The 18,892-nt window shown below is 30.9% G+C and overlaps 3 protein-coding genes across 3 annotated transcripts; 1 reads left to right on the top strand and 2 right to left on the bottom strand.

Moving 5' to 3' along the window:
• Window positions 1-128: 128 nt before the first annotated feature.
• On the bottom strand, window positions 129-6,742 carry LOC131931308 (prefoldin subunit 2). The gene is made up of 3 exons (XM_059288053.1): window positions 6,561-6,742; window positions 1,439-1,562; window positions 129-1,268 (listed from the first exon to the last, which is right to left on the bottom strand). Exons 1-3 carry the CDS (start codon window positions 6,701-6,703, stop codon window positions 1,101-1,103), a joined length of 435 nt encoding a protein of 144 aa, XP_059144036.1. The 5' UTR covers window positions 6,704-6,742; the 3' UTR covers window positions 129-1,100.
• A 197-nt stretch (window positions 6,743-6,939) lies between these two features.
• LOC131931306 (uncharacterized) lies at window positions 6,940-14,311 on the top strand. Its single transcript, XM_059288051.1, has 13 exons — window positions 6,940-7,029; window positions 8,223-8,313; window positions 8,872-9,047; window positions 9,281-9,472; window positions 9,771-9,957; window positions 10,229-10,308; window positions 10,409-10,536; window positions 10,857-11,041; window positions 11,545-11,682; window positions 11,855-13,006; window positions 13,221-13,425; window positions 13,733-13,832; window positions 14,093-14,311. Exons 1-13 carry the CDS (start codon window positions 7,001-7,003, stop codon window positions 14,127-14,129), a joined length of 2,700 nt encoding a protein of 899 aa, XP_059144034.1. The 5' UTR covers window positions 6,940-7,000; the 3' UTR covers window positions 14,130-14,311.
• A 179-nt stretch (window positions 14,312-14,490) lies between these two features.
• LOC131931304 (pterin-4-alpha-carbinolamine dehydratase-like) lies at window positions 14,491-18,283 on the bottom strand. The gene is made up of 4 exons (XM_059288048.1): window positions 18,140-18,283; window positions 15,951-16,088; window positions 15,756-15,836; window positions 14,491-15,251 (listed from the first exon to the last, which is right to left on the bottom strand). Exons 1-4 carry the CDS (start codon window positions 18,224-18,226, stop codon window positions 15,162-15,164), a joined length of 396 nt encoding a protein of 131 aa, XP_059144031.1. The 5' UTR covers window positions 18,227-18,283; the 3' UTR covers window positions 14,491-15,161.
• Between the last annotated feature and the right edge of the window lie 609 nt (window positions 18,284-18,892).

Genomic DNA, 18,892 nt, shown 5'->3' with positions numbered 1-18,892 from the left:
GTGAAGCACAGCATTGTTTCATTTTAAAATAGATTTGGAATGTGATATTTTGTTTTAAAACTAAGTGTTCTTTTTTATTAAAGGAATTAAAAAGCTTTTAGTGGTAAAAACAAAATTGTCTTGAGTGATTTAATTACAAGTAGCAGTTTATTATCAAAAGATGTCTACAATAATAAAATAACTGATCAACCAAAGTTAACAAAATGATTGTTCCATTAGTAGTACATTTATTAAACCAACCGATGCACTCAAATACAGATGGGCATGAATTATTCTCCAATTCCTATGAAGTTTTAAAAAGAAAAATACTAAAAGCAATTTTCAAGCCAGACAAAACAATCTATTTTATAAAGATCTCACTTTATTTTCACCATGTAAGTACTTTTTTGATGGTATAAATAATATATATACAACCCAGTCATAAAAATGCTCAGATATTTTCAGACGCATAAGCATAACATAGCTCTTGATAATTACTGCCAAATTAAAGATCATTTTTTCATATTTTAAAAAAAAGATCAAGCTTCTGTACAAAAGGCCAGTAAATTGAAATTAGTTTTATTGCAATATAAAATACTGGTGTCATGCATACCAACCCAATAAATCCATTTAACTTAAAACACAAATTCTCACTCAAAAAAAATAGCAGTCAAGAGCATAAATATTCTTTAAAAATTAATTTTAAGAACAAATGAGTAAATGTTTGTACACATTTTGCCAGACTATTTTATGTTGACCTAGTATGCTAAACTGTCTTTTTCTATTAGACATATATTATTTTTGAATGCCCAAATTATTAAACATTTTTCAAAATAAAAAAAATTTCAAATATTAGGACTATAATATGTAGCAGTGCAATAAGGGCATAAACAATAAATCAGACAGAAGCAGTGTTATTTTGAATACCCAGTAAACATTATTTCCACCATATATATTCAGAAACCTTTGCGTTCTTGACATAAAAATATCCTTGCAGTGTTTAAAATCCAAAATGTAACTGAAAAGTGACTTTATTTTAGCCATTTTCAAGAATGGACATATTTGTAAAAAAAAAAGTAAAAACGAAAGTTAAACAAAATAATCTAGTGTTCTTTAAATTACTAAACACTTGCTAAAATATTAGCCTGACGGTCGCCTGATTTGGGTGCGGGTTTTTCATCTTTACTGTCATCTGCTTTGATCTGAATACCATGAGTTTCCCTAAACTGGTTCAATTCTTTCCCTTTTGTTTCTAAATTTGTGCGTAATGAGTCTGTGTATTCCTTCATCTTATGAAAAAAAGTTTATGAATTAGATGTTGGCACATATATTCTTGCTAAAAAAATGAATTAACACATAAACTATTATTTTGGCTAATATACACTTCACTTGCATATTCAAGATAAAAATGAAATAAAGTACACCAGATTAACTTAATAATGAAGCAGTAAAAAGCTACCTTTTCTCTATTTGTAATGAGACCTGGTAACACAACACCAACTGTTCTTTCAACAAGGACACCACCTATCATTCGATAGCATTTTCGTGATGCATCAACACCTTTCAAGACATCTATAACCAAACTGAAAACAATTTTGAAATAGTTGTATTCAAGCAAGATTAAAACAAAAATCAAGTACCTATCTCAGATACAGAATCATCTTAGTTTTTATAGATATAAAATGGATTAATATATAAACTTGTAACTCAGACTGGTGGTCAAGCTGTTGCACTTCAGTTGGCTCAACAATTAACCCTTGAACTGTCAAGTGCAACTGTTCTGTTTTAAGAGTTTTTCGTATGCTTGATAAATAAAACTGTCAAAATTGTGTATTGAATGAAATCAGAGACCCCTACATGTATACATTTTCTGAAAGTATATTGGACAATAAATCTTTTGATACACAAATAATTTGTTTTTATTTTGTGTATGTTGATAGTGATCTTGACATTTACAAGAAGAATAAAATTTGACTACTCAACTTCTGTATTCAACCCACCCTAAAAAAACCAAACCTCACAGAAACTACATTTTTAGATACTAGAAGTCATTATCATTAGCTTTTAGATAATACATAGTTTTATAAAGTACTGTTGAAAAGCGATTTTGTATGTATTATTTCATTCATGACTTTCACATTGTGCTCACTAAAAGAAGTAGGCTATAGCAAAAGAGGGATAGATTTTCATTATTAAATCTAGTTTTTTATTAAAATATTTTTATACTGAAACGAAGACCACAAACATAAATGTCCAGACATCTCTTTATTTTTCTCACTGTATTTAATAATATAAAGAAGTTCTAAGGTTATTTTCTAATTAAGATCGACGATCGGCAGTTTAGACAGACATTTTCAAAGTAAAAATGCTCAGAAAATATTCACTCCCGTTTTAAAACGAAAATCAAAGCTCATGTACAAGGAGAAAGCAATCCGATACCGGAAACAGGAAGGAAATTCATTTTTAGTAGTTACTTCCCCTTGACCAACGTATATTTATTCATTCGAATTTTTAATCGCGAATTTAATAACTTGTGACACCACAGAAAGGGGAATTATGGCCGATCATCGGCCGTTATGACAGTTCGTGGGTTAACGTAGGTTCGATACCAATTGGGACACTTGTTATATCACCTTTGAAGCAAAGACTAACCACAAATCCGGTTTGACTTTTTAACTGGCTATGCACCAGAGTTCCTCACTAGTGATCACCAAATAGCGGTCACATTGTTTAAAAAAATAAATTTGGTTGCCATTCAAATGCTGTGTTTTTATAAAAAAGTGGTTTGCAATGTTTAATTTTTTTTCCCATCGAAAGCATGGCCGCGATGGCAAGTTGTAGTTTCTCTCCATTGCGCATCTTTTTCCGGCTATTTAAAAAGTTCTATTATTATTTTTAATGACACCAACTTTTAAATTTATCCGTCATTCTCCAAAGCAAATTTTAAAATGATTTTCTTGCATATTTAGCCCTGCCCCCTATAACATGTTTTTATAACGTGAAAACCCGCCATTATGCTTGTGGTAAACATTTTTAAAAGTAATTCTAAGAAGGTCTCTGGAACTAAGACGAAAAATCGTCAGAAGTCATGCATTTGGTCTGTTCGCCATAATATTGTTAGCAACCAGCCACGCCTATGGGGTAGTGTGCAATACTACAGTTTACACTAATATTAATGATTAATTAGTGATTAGTAGTGGGCAGGTCAGTAGACTCAGTAGTGTCAGTAGTGAGTAGATTGTAGATTCTAGAGGAGTTTACACTTTTCGGACACACACCAAAAATTACGTAGGACCGAACACTTCGTCGGTTTTTGGCTCATAGAAACTTTAATTAGCATGTCTCACGCGAAACCACGGCGCCTGCACGTAAACTGTTCATTTATGAACACTTCCGTGTCAAGTACTTCCGTTTCCTTTCTCAAGAATCATTTTTAGAAATTTTTTAACGTTGCATGGTACGCACATTTCTATTTTTACACCAGCCGGATGAAGTGACCTAGGGTTGGACTTAGGGGCAAAACTTAAACCAATCAATGCTTAGCTAAAAGGTTACACTATAAATAGCTTCTATATATGTATGGAACATCGTAAATGTCAAGGTTAATGGGTTTTTTCGTGCTTGAACAATAAAAAAGGGGTGTTCGCTAACTTATTTGGCCTTACATGGGACCGGACAGCAACACAAAAATATTATTAAATAAGAATTTAGAGCATAAAAGGGGCTGGTTATTGAAGGGAAAGGGTCAAAATAAGGTCAAGAAGGCAGTGGAATGCGAAAGAGGAGGGGGAATCATGTGACCTGGCTGGCTTAGCAGCGTACTGCGCGAGCCACAATGGCTGAATGGGATGAACTTTGGGAGTGTGGGAAAAAGGTTTTATACTATTAAAATTACCTCACAAACAATCAATAACACAATATAAATGCATATAATATATGTTTTTATTCATTAAATTGACTTTAAATTATTCTAAATGAACAAAAAGTGCTATGTCCGATGACGGGTAAAGGTGTCCGAACACATGTAAAACTGTATTACATGTGTTCGAACACACGTTAAGACCCCCCAGTCACTATAACAAGAATAGCTTAAGTTCTATGCGTATGAATACAAAATGACACACTCATTATTAAAGTAGAATGGTTGCGGATAGATATGATACTTTTTTTTGTTTTCTATGTTAAGCGGTTACTGAATGAGACCGCATGGAATTTTTACGTTGCGTTTTTTCGCTATGTGTGTCCGAAAAGTGTAAGCTCCTCTAGTCAGTAGAACATCAAATTAATTTAGATCTAATTAGTATTAAATTAATTTGGAGATTTGTTATCACTGCTGTCATCAGTGTCTTCCTTCGCTATTCGGTGGTCTTCACTCAGTCAGTCTATGTGACATAGACTGACTGAAGAGTATGTCCTCACATTCCCCGTCTCTGAGTCTCTCTTCACTCACGGCCACAGTAGGCCGTTCGAATTCGCAGCTTCCGGGTTTGTTGTTTTGAAGCCATCTCACGGCTCATGCGCTTACCAAAAATGGCGACCAGTTTCGCTTTCACTAATGGGTAGAGCGATAAAACTAATGATTACGAAGCCATCGTTAATTTAAGAAATCGGAACTATCCGTTTCTATTTAAGTCTGTTATTTAAGAATTGTCGGATCTACTTTTGGCCTAATTCCTTTGTTTGTCTCGCAAGCGGCGCCTTAGTGAAAGTAGCTCTATGAATTCTTGTCTTTTATATCAAATAACTCTTACATATCGCTTCCAGATGCAAACCAGCTTATGTCAGATGTAAACTTTAAAGTATTAATTTTACACACATTACCATTAACTGGTAATAATTTGGCGTGTTAATGAGATATGTGCGTGGGAAAACGATCACCCCCCAATAATGCCATTTTATTATAATCTTGCTTAGTGAAAACGAGGCGCGGGAAAATGTGTGCTGCGCAAGAATCCAATCATTTGGCTAGATTTATGACTGTTTTTTTATGTCACACCTAAAAATAGAATGTTTACGCTTTCTTCATTGATGATCGTTTTCATTATTTTTTAAACTGAAAGTATGAATTATTAGTTAGATTTCAGGTTTTGTAACTTGGTATACTTACCCTTTATCAAAATTAAAAGCATAGCATGCTGATTGTGAACAAATATAGTCATAAAACACAGAAATATAAAGTTACAAACAATGCGATGTCAGGATGTGCCACACCCGGGCCACACCCCCTCAAGAAAACACGTGTTTATTAAGCTGTTTATGTCACTTTACACCAGTAATTAAAATTAATTTTCAAATTTTTATCACTTATTGGGTAAGATTAAGCACATGTATACTGAAAATTAAAAAAAAAACAAAAGCAAATTCTGTTTTAATAGATTTTCTTAGTAAATTTGAAATGTACTCAATTTTCAACTTAAACATGACAACTAAATAAAAAACGTCCATACTTTATCCACTAGGCACTAATTTTGGGAGTTGTTGCAAGTTTTAGACTAAATTATTGAATTTTAAATTTTTTGGTCACTCACAGCTATGGTATGAGGGATCCATCCATGACAACCTGCTTAAAAGCTGAAGGGTTTAACTTTTTAATTGACCGTGAAATAGATCTAATTTTTTTTTACAAGAGAGTTCCTAAAAGTAGAATTGGCCCGTCTATCGTCGGGATATATTTATAGAGGGAAAAAATTTAAGAGAATGTCATCAGAAAAGAATTTTAAAAAAGACAAGACAGAAGTGATGTTTGAATTCTTTTATTTCTTTAATTTTATAACATTTTTTATTGAACAAAAGAGCAAAATAAAAAACCATGCCAGGTAAACGTATCCATTCAAATAGCGGTCACGTGGTCAAAAAAAATAAAAAAATTTGGTTGTCATTTTTTGGACACATCTTATAAAAAAAAGTGTTGAAGATATTTGATTTATTTTTTCATAGAATGATAAAACTAATAATGCTTTACTTTGGAAATCAATTTTGTGAGAGGGAGATCTATATTTAAAAAGTTAAATTATTTTGAATGACACCGACTTTAAATTTAGCCTACATTCCCCAAAGCAATTTCTGAAAATGCTTTTCTGGCATATTTAGCCTTGCCACCTATAGCATGTTTTTATAACGTGAAAACCCGCCATTTTACTCGTGATAAACATTTTTAAAAGTAATTCTAAGAAGGTCTCTGGAACTAAGTCGAAAAACTCGCCGGAAGTCATGGTCCGATCCTTACGCCATGTTCTGGTTAGCAACCAAGGACGCTTTTAAGTTAGTGAGCCTCCCTATGTTTTAATGAAGGTCACGGGTCAAGTTTTTTTTCCTTCTGTCAAGTTCATTGGAGGTTGCCACAGACTGACCTGACTTTGGAATTTTTTTTCAGTAATAATGACTTTACACAGAAAGTTAAAATATGCTAAATTAGCTTAGTTTACTAGTGTTCTAGCTATTATTGATACATTTTTAATAAAAAAAATCATTCTGTAATTCTCATCAAAAAGCCTAGCCACAGTACAGTAATCAGTACTGAGTTCAATCAAGTCAAGTGTTGAGAAGTAGATCTAGATTCTAGATCTGATCTGTCTACTCACTCATGTTCTTTCATATCCATTTCAATTTCAGATATTCTCGATGCCAACATTCTTTGTTGCTGTCTCAATTCATTAAAACCTGAAATAAGTTGCTCCTTGGAAAGGGGTTGTTTAGATTTCGCAGTAGCTCCCGTGGTCGCCATGCTTTCTGGTTAACTAAAAACAATTTCTTACGATATATTATACAAATCAGACTAAAATGATCCTAAGTTTGGTAAAAGTTATTAAATACAAAAAATATTGTATAGCTAGTAAAAAATTAAATATAATTAATAAAAGCACACTAGCTGTGAAAGTATGCTTTTAAAAATTAAATATCACGTAGCTTCTAAAGTTGTTTTGTACATAGTGCTGCTGAGTCAATCTTTTTATAGTGCCTATAGCGTCAAAATGGCGAAGAATTAAAGTAAAATGCAAACGCTAGGCCTACCGTATCAATCATGGACTATCGACCAAAACGATACATTAGGTATATTTTGTATTCAACTCATCTAATTCTCACTCAATAAAAAAACCAGATCCAAACTTCAATAACAATTACGGTTTCAATTTTTTTAAAGTATTCAATGTTTATTTACAACTTGAACTTGCTCGTTGTCCTGTCAAAACTTGCACTTGCAATAAAAAAAATTAAAATATAGACTCTCTAGGCCCTATTATTCATTTCATTCATTAAAAAATGATGTGATGGATGGATTATTCATGTTGATTCATGTTGGCATGATGCTATAATAAATGTTCACCTATCGAGATCTAGATCTAAACTCTAGTAGTTTTTTTTTATTAACTTGTTTAACCATGCATGGTGATGAAGTAGCCTAAGACTTTAGAATTTTAAAATTTGATTAAACTAAATTTGGACTGAAGGTAGAAAGTTAATATAATAAAATAGATTTACTTTATTTAGTGGCCTAAATAAATATATTAATAAAATAATATAGGCCTAGGCCTAGAATAATATAGATCTAATTGCTAACTTTACTATGCATACTATTTATACTATACTATAGGCCTACAGTTGTCAAATTAATAGATCTAGAAAGAAAATGAAAGTATCATTGTACTTTACAACCTTAGGGCAGAGGGGATTCTTATAATTTACTTTGATTAACTGTGGTTAATGTATTTGTATGTTCTTGTTAGTTTTTAGTATCCTTGTACAGAAAATGTATCCAGTTCTGTAGTGAACAATTATATATGGTTACAGAAAATGTATCCAGTTCTGTAGTGAACAATTATATATGGTTACAGATCAAGTATATTTGTCTTATAGAGTTCAAATATGTATATATATATATATATATATATATATATATATATATATATATATATATATACAATATATAGGCCTATACAATATATATATATAATTGCGTAATGTAGCGTAATATATAAACCTGGCATATGATATATAATAGTATATATCAAGTATATTTGTCTTATAGAGTTCAAATATGTATATATATATATATATATATATATACAATATATAGGCCTATACAATATATATATATAATTGCGTAATGTAGCGTAATATATAAACCTGGCATATGATATATAATATATATAGCCATTATTAAAGTAAATAGCAGAAATCTAGAATATAGCCTTTACAATTATTTAAGATAATTAATTTTAGTTTACTTTTGAACTTGTTTTCAGCAATTCCAGAATTAAAGATCCTTTTTTTGAAAAGCCTCTGCCAAAATCATTTTATCATCCAAGCCCAGTGAAGGAAGCAGATGAGCATGAGGTAAAATACAAGGTTTACAAAGACAAAAAAAATTGCAAGATATATAGAATAAATATGTGTAATGGTTAAAGTTAAAAAAGTATTTAAAGTACATATTGATGATCTTGACAAGGAGGTGAAAGGGGGGGGGGGACGTAAACATTCTAACTATAGAGAAAACAATGCTAGACTCAGCTGTATTAATAACCGACTATAGATAAACACCATTAGTATTAAATGTGAATACTTTAGGACTATTACATAGGGGGGGGGATTGGCACCAACTACAAAATTTACAGAGAATAAAAAAAAGGGGGGGTGGTTGGGGTGAAACCATAATGTACAGCACCGGGTGACACCCGACCTAGCGATGCCGCTGTGGAAAGCTAATATCCCTGTGTCAACCCAGATATGGTGGGTTCCTGACTTATGTTAGGGAAAGTAAAGTCTGTCATATTGAGTATCAAATTTGAAAGGATAGCTTTCCTTTGTAAATGTTAAGCAAAATTAAAGAATAAAGGTCATAGAAAAATTAATTAATTTATTTTTAGCATGATTTTTTTTTCACAATCACATTAGGCCATTCGAAGTCCAGAGAGAAAAGTTGATGTATTAGGTAACAGTAATATTATATTTGCAACAACCTTACCCCAAGTAAAAAGCCAATGGGTTGAAAATGGAAATATAGGAAAAAGTGATCAGTTTGATAATTTTGATGAAACTTGGCCTGAAAATGAAAAGTCCTCGTCCTTCAGGTAAAGAGGTTTTAGAATGTTACAGAATTTCTGATTTTTGCTAGCACTTCCTTATTTGTTTCTATATTATTAGAATATATCAATTATAGATTAAAATATAATAGATCTTGAATTTTTAAATTAGAGTTTTTACAAATAACTCAAATATCTTAATTCAGTTACTGTGATTTGATTTCTGGAAAATTGAACTAATGTTAAAGTATTGTAAATAAATTGCTCTTTTCTTGTTGTAGTACATCAAAAAATGAGAGCAATCTTATGACAACACCAGAAGCAAGCCCAGTAAACCATAACAGAAATCTCTCTGACATTGTTCAAAGCTTGGGAACCTGTGTCAATAGAACCAATAATATAACACAGCAAATGAAATATGACACTGAGACAAATGAAACTAGTGGTAACACAGCAGAGTCAGTTCTTCAAAAGTATGTACATGGATATGTTACTTAAAAATGTGTAGAAATTATAGTCATAATTCTTTAACATTTAATATGCAGTTTCTGAAAGGCTTCATTTAATAGTTCAAATTTATTAGATTCCTGAAGTCTGTTTAAAATTTTATTACATGTAGAAAAATTGATATCTAATAGCATATGTAAATGTTAATTAGTTTTAATGTATATTATTAGCATGATTATTTTTTAGGTTTAGAAATTTAATAAATATTTAAATTTTGATAAAAGCAGTGCACTTACGTTTCTGAATAATTTTTTTTTAATAAAGGTATATTGAGCGCTTTAGAAATTCAGCCCCAAAACCTAGAGAAGAAAGAGTTAAGGAAAGGGAGACAACAAAACAAGATTTTTGGTGGCTAAATTCTTCACCAGGAAGTGTTTCCAGTTCCAAGAATGTGGAAAGTATCTCAAAAACCCAGAAGCAGATTTCTGATCAACTAATGGTTCCTAAAAAGGCATGAGTATATTTACATTTTTTTTTTTTTAAACTTAGGGCATATTTAAAAAAATATGCTCGTTTATGAAAATTATATTTGAGAACCAAATTCAAAATTTTGGGCATGACAGAAGTTTTAATAAAATGCATGGATTTATATTAAAAACATGTATGAATACCAACCACAGACATAATTATTTTTGATGATTCAAACTCATTGAATATTCATTAAAGACATAGTCATTTTTTGAACAAGTCATAATAAGTTGCAGGTTGAATTGTTATTTTAGCTCACTAAAGAAGCTCTGCTTGAAATGGATCAGGAAACATTACAGCTGCAAATGAAAGCAGACAGACTCCTGTCACAGAGGTAAGATTTGTGAATTCATTACACTTTCTAATGCCTTTAATTTATTATAACATTCTTTTTATACATTTTTATATGTAATTATTATTTTTTTATCTCTCAGTGAATTAAGTTTAGCATCATCTGGGCCTATTGTCAGCACTGAAGGCTTAGGATCGTCAGCCTCCATTAGTGATTTTAGTGCCAGCGATGACCAGCCACCATACAGGCCATCATTTATTAGAAATCAAGGTTTGTGTGTGTAATTTACTTGTTTTAATTTTTTTAAATATAGCTTTTCCTTATTGTTAGAAGAAATAATTTCAAAACTTTAGTCAATCATTTTTCTCAAACTACCATACAATAAGAAAATCAAAAGCAGAATAATTATATTGAGATTTTTTAGATTTGGAAAAAAAATTTCTAAAATTTTAATGATTTGGTCTTATATATTTTGTTGATTGCATTGGTGTACATTAAGTACACTTAGTACATTAAGTACACTTAGTACTTTAAGTGCACTTAGTACATTAAGTACACTTAGTACATTAACAAATTACTTCTGTTTATAGAGAGCTACAGCAGGCCAGCATCAAATTTAATGAACTGGAGGCAAGGTGCCAAGTTTTCTGAAAATGCTGCTTCTCCCTCAGATGATATACTGGTTCGCTGGAGGTTGAATAGAAAAATGGGGGAACTACAGCAGAGCCATAATTTGGCTACCAATCCAACACATGGAGCTCTCTTACCTGTGAAAGTGGGTTTTTAAAAACAGTATTTTGCTATTGTTTAAAAGATTCAAGTCCTATGCAGAATAGTGATGCATTTTATTTTGACAATTTGACAATGTTAAACATTTTGCTTATTTTATATAGTTATTTTACTAGTTGTTCGAGGCTTAATTAAATGCTTGTTTGTGTACCACATAACTGGTATCAATATATGAATTGTCTGCTTTTTAGCCAGGCTTTTAAGTGTGCAATTGTTTTTTTTATTTAAATTTTTATGTAGTAACACCAATTACATGCTTTCATACATCATACATCTGATTTAGCTGGATGATACTATACATAACTATTTGTGAAAAGAATAAATTCTTTGATCCACATGTCTACATTATCATCAGACTATCTGTTTGTGTACGATGAAACATTTTTTATCTTGATTTTGCAATAATTAATGAAAAAATCATATAGCTATAAAATTAAAGACATACACAAAAAAGCAATATACTAAATATAAAAAACTATTCATTTTTAGACGAGTGTTGACCCAAGACTTGAGGAGTTTCGGAAAAAATTGCTTTCCCAGAAAGCTCAGATTATATCTGAGGATATACATTTTGAAAGACAGAGAATGGCAATGATGCTAGAAGAACATGTGATGGACAAAAAAACAGTAACTTTAAAATTTTGATACTATAACACAGTGTACATTACCATGCATTTTGTATTTTAAATAATAACTAATAGTTTAAAAAAATGTTGTAAAATAGGATTTTCCTTTTAGCATGTTTTGTCATAGTTCATTTCAAATCTATTTTAATATATTTTCATCATTTAAATTACAGCAGGAAGACAAAAAGGAAACCATCACTGCCATCTTGAAACCTCTAAAAGATCCAATTCTTGAAAGATTAAGTCAGATAACAGGAAGTGGAGATAACAATAATTTTTCTGGTGCTTACACTGACCAATTTACACAAACCAGTGCAGGTTCATCTGCTATCAAAACTGCAACAACAAATGCAAACTTTAACAATGCTTGTGCAGAGAAGAAAGCTGTCAGCTCAGAGATTAAATTTCATGAGCCAGAACTAAATAGAAATAACACTGCATCATCGGCAAATGTCCACGATGCACCTGCTGCTCACAGTAACATGCAAACTGTCGTTCACATTGATCACTTTCGTTCACAAGTGGTTTGTGAACCAATGAACAGAGACTTTGTTCTTGAGATGGGAGATAACTCTTCGTGTGGTTTTGAAGTAGATAGCGGAGACTCAAGCAGGACCGGAACCAGTGATAAAACTAAAGTGATAGAGGTCATTTCTAGTGGAAGTATGACTAAACAAGGAAACAGAATCAAACAAGATGGCTTGAGTGCCTCTGGTGATTCTCAAGAAAGTGATAAATCTGTGGAGGATAATACTACAGATACTGGTGATAATATTCAACTCAATAAACACAATGCAGAATTAAAATCCAAAGATTATGAGCATGTAAATGAAAAGCATGTTTACCATCAGTTCTTGGAAGCAGAAAAACCTAATGCAGCAGATCAACTTAATAACAAAAGCAGAGCTTCCCAAGTCACCAATGCTAAAGATTTTAAACTGAGGAAGGAAAACTTAGCTGTTAGTGGAGAGGATGAGTTAAAGGCTAAACCTAGAAAGAAAGGTGTTCTTCAAAGACAAATGTCAGATGATAGCGATAAAGCTAGATCTGATGAAAACTATGTACTGCAGAAACAGTCAGAAGCATCAAGCAATAAATCAAATGGAGTGTTAAATTTCAACAATGCTGAACAACCAGCAGGAGGGGCACACACATTAGCTGTAGAAAATGGGAACAGAAAAAATAAATCTAATAGCGTTAAGCTTGATTCTAAAAGCTATGCAAGTAGTTCTCAAAACGTTGAGCAGAGGTCCATATCAACACCAAAGTCAGTGAGATCAACTCCAGAGCCAACAAAACACCAAGTTCAAGCAGCTATTGGTCAAGTAAGTCAACTTGCAATTTGTACTATAACTACAAAGATATTATTCTTTTAAAATAAAGTTTATTAGCTTATGTATAATCTTATTATACTTTATTTATAAAGCAGTACAATAGCTGCTTACACTATTTCTTTTTTTCAACACTTTTAGTTTAAAGCCTTGAGTTTTAAAATACACTAAACATAATGTGATGTTCTTTGTTTTAATATGTTTTCAGACTGTCTTGGACCACATGTTTCAAAATTCAACTGTGATATCTAGTGTCGACAGCTGGGCCTCTATGTTCCCCCAGTCCCCTGTACAGTCCCAATCTTTGTATGACAATCACCAGCACTCCACACCCTCAACAGTACACCAAGAAGAAACAGAAATACGACATTTACAGAGTACTCCGGTCAATATTCCGTCACCAGCTCCCACTGGTAAATATATCTTAATTGTGATTTTTTTTTACATTAGTTCAAAATTTTGAAATGTATACTTACATTATTATCCCTTAAATTGTACTATTTGATATCATGCTTATTTTTAGTAGTTAGTGTTGCATTTCACCCCACTCTAAACATTAGACATCCCTTTAAAAAAGTTATATTTACAATGTATTTAATTACATTAAAATATTTTATTTTATTCTTAAAAAATTACAGCTCTACATTACAACCCCTCTTCCATGACAATAAAAACTTATTTATTTTCTAACTCATCAAATATACCTATTCATTATACTAGTGGACAGTGATGTGTCTTATCATTCTGATGGTGAATTTCCTGAAGATTCTTTGCTAACACTACTCAGACAACAAAGAAGCCAGTATTTAAGAAAATTAGAGTAAGTAGAAATACTTTTATTCTTTCTCTATAACTTTCAATATTTCTTTGAAACACTTATAATCTATTCCAGGACTATGGTTATTTTGATTATTTTTAAAAAAATTCAACATTCAATAGTTATTTTTCTTTGGTTGGCTAGAAAAATATTTTCTGTGTAGATGATGAGCTGCATGCTTTTTATCATTGTATTCAATCATTATTGAGCAATCTAAAGTTCTTGCTGAAATACAAGTTTTTTTGTTTTTTTTTCATCTACAGACTGATTGAAACAAAGCTGCAGGAAATGAACAACTGAAGACAGTATTTAAGAGTCTATGCAATTGCTATTTATTTAAATTTGTACTAAATGATATTTGAACTATTTTTATTTTTGTAAGATGGTTTCAAAATATGTGTACATTTTATTTTGTTATTGAAATAAATTATTCTTCATTAAAATTGCTTGGGGTCAAACGCTTTTTTAAAGTTTGAAACAGAGCATCAGGATATATTGTGTATAGAGTTGTCTTTTATAACATTATTTTTTAACCAATTTTACAGTCTAAAATTACAATACGTTTAGGAAATAATAATACGTTATAGGTAGTTAGTAGTGTAAATAATTATGTCAGTTTCAGAACTGCATTTGTAAACTACAGAATAAAAAACAAAAATAATATTTTAAACAATAATTTTAATCAGGTAAATTGCAAAATATCTGACCGTGTTTTGATAACATGTATATTACATATAAAATAGCAATAAAATTGACATTAAAGAAAGAACACATTTTTGTTAGCTAAAAATAACAATAAATGCATCTGCCTAAATGAATTCTGCTTATGAGCTTTCCAGTTCTTCTAGCATTACATAATGGTTATCTGTTTAAACATTAAACTAGAAAAATTTTGACAATGTCTATAAATTTAAAAAAAAATCAGAAATAGCTTTTACAATGCATCTACATATAATTTCAGTGAAATTCAAAACATTAACAAGACTTTTATTAACAAATAGATACAAAATTAGCATCTACCAATTTGTTTTAATAAATGGACTAACAGTATTATTGATTTTTTTTTGTAAAAGAAGAAAAGTCAAGACTATGAATTATCCTGTTGTAAATAGGAATTTGTAGAAGTAATTATAACAGGATATAACTTATTGTTCCTAAGTAGCTTATAATTAAGCAGTTGCATTAATCAGTTTCATTTTGTAAATGTCATGTTCATTTTGAAAGGAATGATTTTTATTTCACCCAGCATTCTACTTTGTCTATGCAAATAAATCATATTGATCTGATAGTCATGAATTAGACTTCTCCAAATTACGCTAGATATGCCACATCTCATTTTGCCACTTCTTCAATGAAATTAGCAAGCGTAACATCCCTGTGAGACAAGCCTCCGACATCATGGGTGCTCAGAGTAATTTGTACCTAAAGTAAAGATATAATAAACTTTCAAGTTATATCAAAAAGTACCTTGGTGAAAAATATAATTTCATAGCCATTTCATGAAGTTCTATTTTGGATATAAAATTCACAAAAGTAGCTGTGTTAATTTTGTTTGAGAGCTTAATACTGAAGACATTTTATGAAACAACATAGTGTTGTTTAAATAATACTAGTATTCAGTTAGCCTATGCAAACACTAGTTTTATATTAGACTCTAGTAAAATATATAGAACAGTGAACATTATAGTGTCGATTATATAAACAATATGTTATTGCTAAAAATAATAAAATAAGTGATGTACTACCAATTTTTTTATTTTGGCAATATACTTTAACCTAAAGGTCATGAACATAATAATAAAATCCAAATGTATAATTACAATTTTAAAAAGTCAAATTTTAATACAACACACACTATTTACAAGTCATATCAACTTAATTTAACATTTAAAAAAATCTGTGCAGTTTTTAAATGAGTACACTTACCTTGTTATAAACATTGAACCATTCTGGGTGATGATCCATTTTATCTGCCTTTATTGCTATTCTGGTCATAAATCCAAATGCCTTTATGAAAAACAAACAAAAAATATATTCTGCAGTTTGAAATGAGTTGCCATACTTTTTGTAAAATTTTGCAATGTGATGTAAACACCAATGAATATGTTTTGAGGAAATTACCTGATTAAAATCTTTGAAAATGAATTCTTTATAAATAGCATCTCTGCCTTCAACCAAAGTCCAGCCAGATTCTTTGAGAGTGGCAAGTATTGAAGGCCTTTCTTCATCAGACAGCTTAGCTCTTTTGGGACTAGCAGCCTGCATTGTTTTATATAGTTAAATGCTTATTTAAAGGTATTAAAATCTTTTATAGATAAATAATTGGCGATTCAAAACTATATAAACAAAAACAAAGAAACAATGGATAATACATTAATAAGCACATTGGAAATACGAGCACAGTGTCGGGGCAGTAAGATGAGAAGGGCCAGATGTTGCACATCTATCAAGACCCCTTTTACCACACGGTTGATGGACCTAAGCAACAACTTAAAATCAGTGATATCACAGGAGCTGCTTAAAGGAAACCAGAGCTGGTAATCCTATAACATTAGGGGCTCCACTCCTATTTGATTTTGGAGTTTTCTCAACTAGATGAGTTGCTGTCTCCAACAAACAAACTCACCTGCCCAAGGGATTGAACTAAGGATTTTCTCATTAGCAACTATACGCTTACCAGCCTGAACATATAAATAACATTGAAATTTTAAAAAACCGTATCATCAAAAAGAACTGGATGGATGTCACACCTCAGCCTACCCTAAAATGGTAACTTTTGTTTTTTTAAACAGACATTTCTTTCTAAAATATTCAATGTGCTCGGTCATAATTGAGTAAGGGATAGTGAGGTCATGCCTCTACTTTCACTAACATGAATTTGGTACCCATCAGAGCTGGATAGACTCAAGACTTTAGGGTCAGCTGTCTAGCACTCTACCACTAGGCCACACCATCCCATTAAAATTGAGTATATTCATCAATTTTCCTTACAATTTACAAAAAAGATAATACAAAAACAAATTATAACTGCTAATATCTGCATATTTTCTATCCCTTCACTCACTAGTCACAATAGCTTGATTACCCCCTAAATAATCCCTAAAATAGTTTTATTCTTTTGAGTTTATATTATAATTTATTAACTCATGTAACAAGTCCACCAGTTGGTCTTGCCCAAAGATATCATTCTGCTAGAGATTCAGTGAATTAAAATTTTTATCATATCGGTTTACACATTTGGAACATAATTCAGGCATTAAGTGCTTTAGGTGCTAGGTAGGAGACTAGTAACTGTAATAATACAATAGTAATAATATTAATAGTAATACTGAATTACTAAGCCTACACCATAAATAAAATTAAATATTAAGACTCTTAATTAATAGAAAGTTAAGAAGATAAAGATTCTAGCTGTTTAGAATCTATTTCTAATCTATCTAGATCTAGATCTCTACGCCTAGATCTAGAATGTTAAATTAATAAATTTGTTTTGTATTCTGCGCAGGGTCAGGGAATAAAAATTTTTAAAAAATATTTTAATTTTGTTTTAACTTTTAACTTTAACAATATGAAATAGATCTATCATAAATATGAATTATTATTATTAATATTATGAATTAGGCCTAATATGAATATGATCAGTTTATCAACGTTTGTTTATTTTAATGGTAATCTATCGTTTTGGGTACGTAAAATCGCCCGCGGCTATTAATGTACGAAAATGTTACCTCATTGTCAAGGCTTAAATAGAGGTATATTGTGATATGTTTGTGTCAAATATTATAGTTTATAGATAAATGGATAATAAACCTAAATCAATGGCTAAATATTAATATCAAATAGGCCAGAAATTAACTTTAAACAGCAGTGTCTGCGAGCAAGATTTACTATATAAACAGCAGACGTGTAAAATAGAGTGACTTCCCCCTGAATCTTATAAAAATAAAACTTAAACAAGATGGCTGCTATAGTAGTGCTATAGTAAATGAGCATGGTTGCATCTGTTGGAAACATCGCTAGTCTTCATTTATTAATGAAAAGTTTTAATTCAATTGTTTAAAAACAGATACATAAATGAAACAAGGAAACATTTTTGTATTTTAAAAAACATAAATCCTCCTCAAAATGTGAAATAATTATTAAAATTTAAGGAGTCACCTGTTTTTCACATTACAAGTCGCGGGCGATTTTACGTACCTAAAACGATAGATTACCATTTTAATTTTTTAATCATGAGTGTTAGTCAGCAGGCATACACATCACACTACGCATTTAGATTTTTTCTAAAATGAAAGAGAATGTAGATCTACCATTTTCTTCGGAGATGAGTATGATCTGATTTGGTTGACAGCTGTGCGACAGAGTGCACTAAGAAAGGGACGCGTGTGAAACAACATTTAGTAGGTCGCGCATAAATTTCAGCAGGTAAATAGCCAGCAATTATGAAAACTTTGTTCTGCACTTGTTTATAACAACTTAGATTTTTAATAGGAAATTAGTTTCGACATTTTACGAAGTTAATAACTTTATAATAAAAAAAAAAACTAGTGTTAACAAAATATTTTAATATACAAATTAACTTAAGCAAATTTGAAGTATTTATATACTGTTGTGGTGACTTGAAATTGAGTCTGAATTACAATCTCTGGAATTCTTCACTTTGGCAACTGCACACTGTTGTATTTAACTTTTAAGTATGGCTTAGTGCTTAGTCTGTGTATATAAACTTGACTTTGTAGATCTTTTGTAGGTAAATATTCTGGATGTGAAAATTTTATCATACAATAGCAGCGTTCACTTTGCAAAAGAATGACTAAAATTTGGTTATCACTTTTAAAAAAAAATGCAGTGTGATGTCACATCTGGACCCCCCACCCCTCCCAGGAGTGTAACAATGTATGGACAACTCCTTTCCAATTATGTAACTTTTTCCAATTGTTTATTAAGAATATTGCTAATAAGTGTAAAATTCACAAAAGAACTAATTCACTGCAGGTGTATGAATCAATAAATGGAGTATTCTTCAACTAACTTGATAAGTGTTCAGAATTAACTTTTGAAGA

This window comes from Physella acuta, unplaced genomic scaffold (genome assembly GCF_028476545.2).
Source record: "Physella acuta isolate Inbredline_101_S28 unplaced genomic scaffold, ASM2847654v3 ptg001940l, whole genome shotgun sequence".
Lineage (NCBI taxonomy): Eukaryota > Metazoa > Mollusca > Gastropoda > Physidae > Physella > Physella acuta.
Note: the sequence above shows the minus strand (reverse complement) of the source record. Positions and strands in the feature narration are given on the sequence as shown.

Coding starts and splice junctions, on each gene's coding strand:
- LOC131931304 (XM_059288048.1), bottom strand. CDS start 18,226: ATGTTGTTTCACACGCGTCCCTTTCTTAGTGCACTCTGTCGCACAGCT. Junction 15,837..15,950: donor TTTTCAAAGATTTTAATCAG/GTAATTTCCTCA, acceptor TTTTTCATAAAG/GCATTTGGATTTATGACCAG. Junction 15,252..15,755: donor GGTTCAATGTTTATAACAAG/GTAAGTGTACTC, acceptor TCTTTACTTTAG/GTACAAATTACTCTGAGCAC.
- LOC131931308 (XM_059288053.1), bottom strand. CDS start 6,703: ATGGCGACCACGGGAGCTACTGCGAAATCTAAACAACCCCTTTCCAAG. Junction 1,563..6,560: donor ATGGATATGAAAGAACATGA/GTGAGTAGACAG, acceptor AATTGTTTTCAG/TTTGGTTATAGATGTCTTGA. Junction 1,269..1,438: donor TCATTACAAATAGAGAAAAG/GTAGCTTTTTAC, acceptor TTTTTTCATAAG/ATGAAGGAATACACAGACTC.
- LOC131931306 (XM_059288051.1), top strand. CDS start 7,001: ATGGACTATCGACCAAAACGATACATTAG. Junction 9,048..9,280: donor GAAAAGTCCTCGTCCTTCAG/GTAAAGAGGTTT, acceptor TTCTTGTTGTAG/TACATCAAAAAATGAGAGCA. Junction 13,426..13,732: donor TCCGTCACCAGCTCCCACTG/GTAAATATATCT, acceptor TCATTATACTAG/TGGACAGTGATGTGTCTTAT.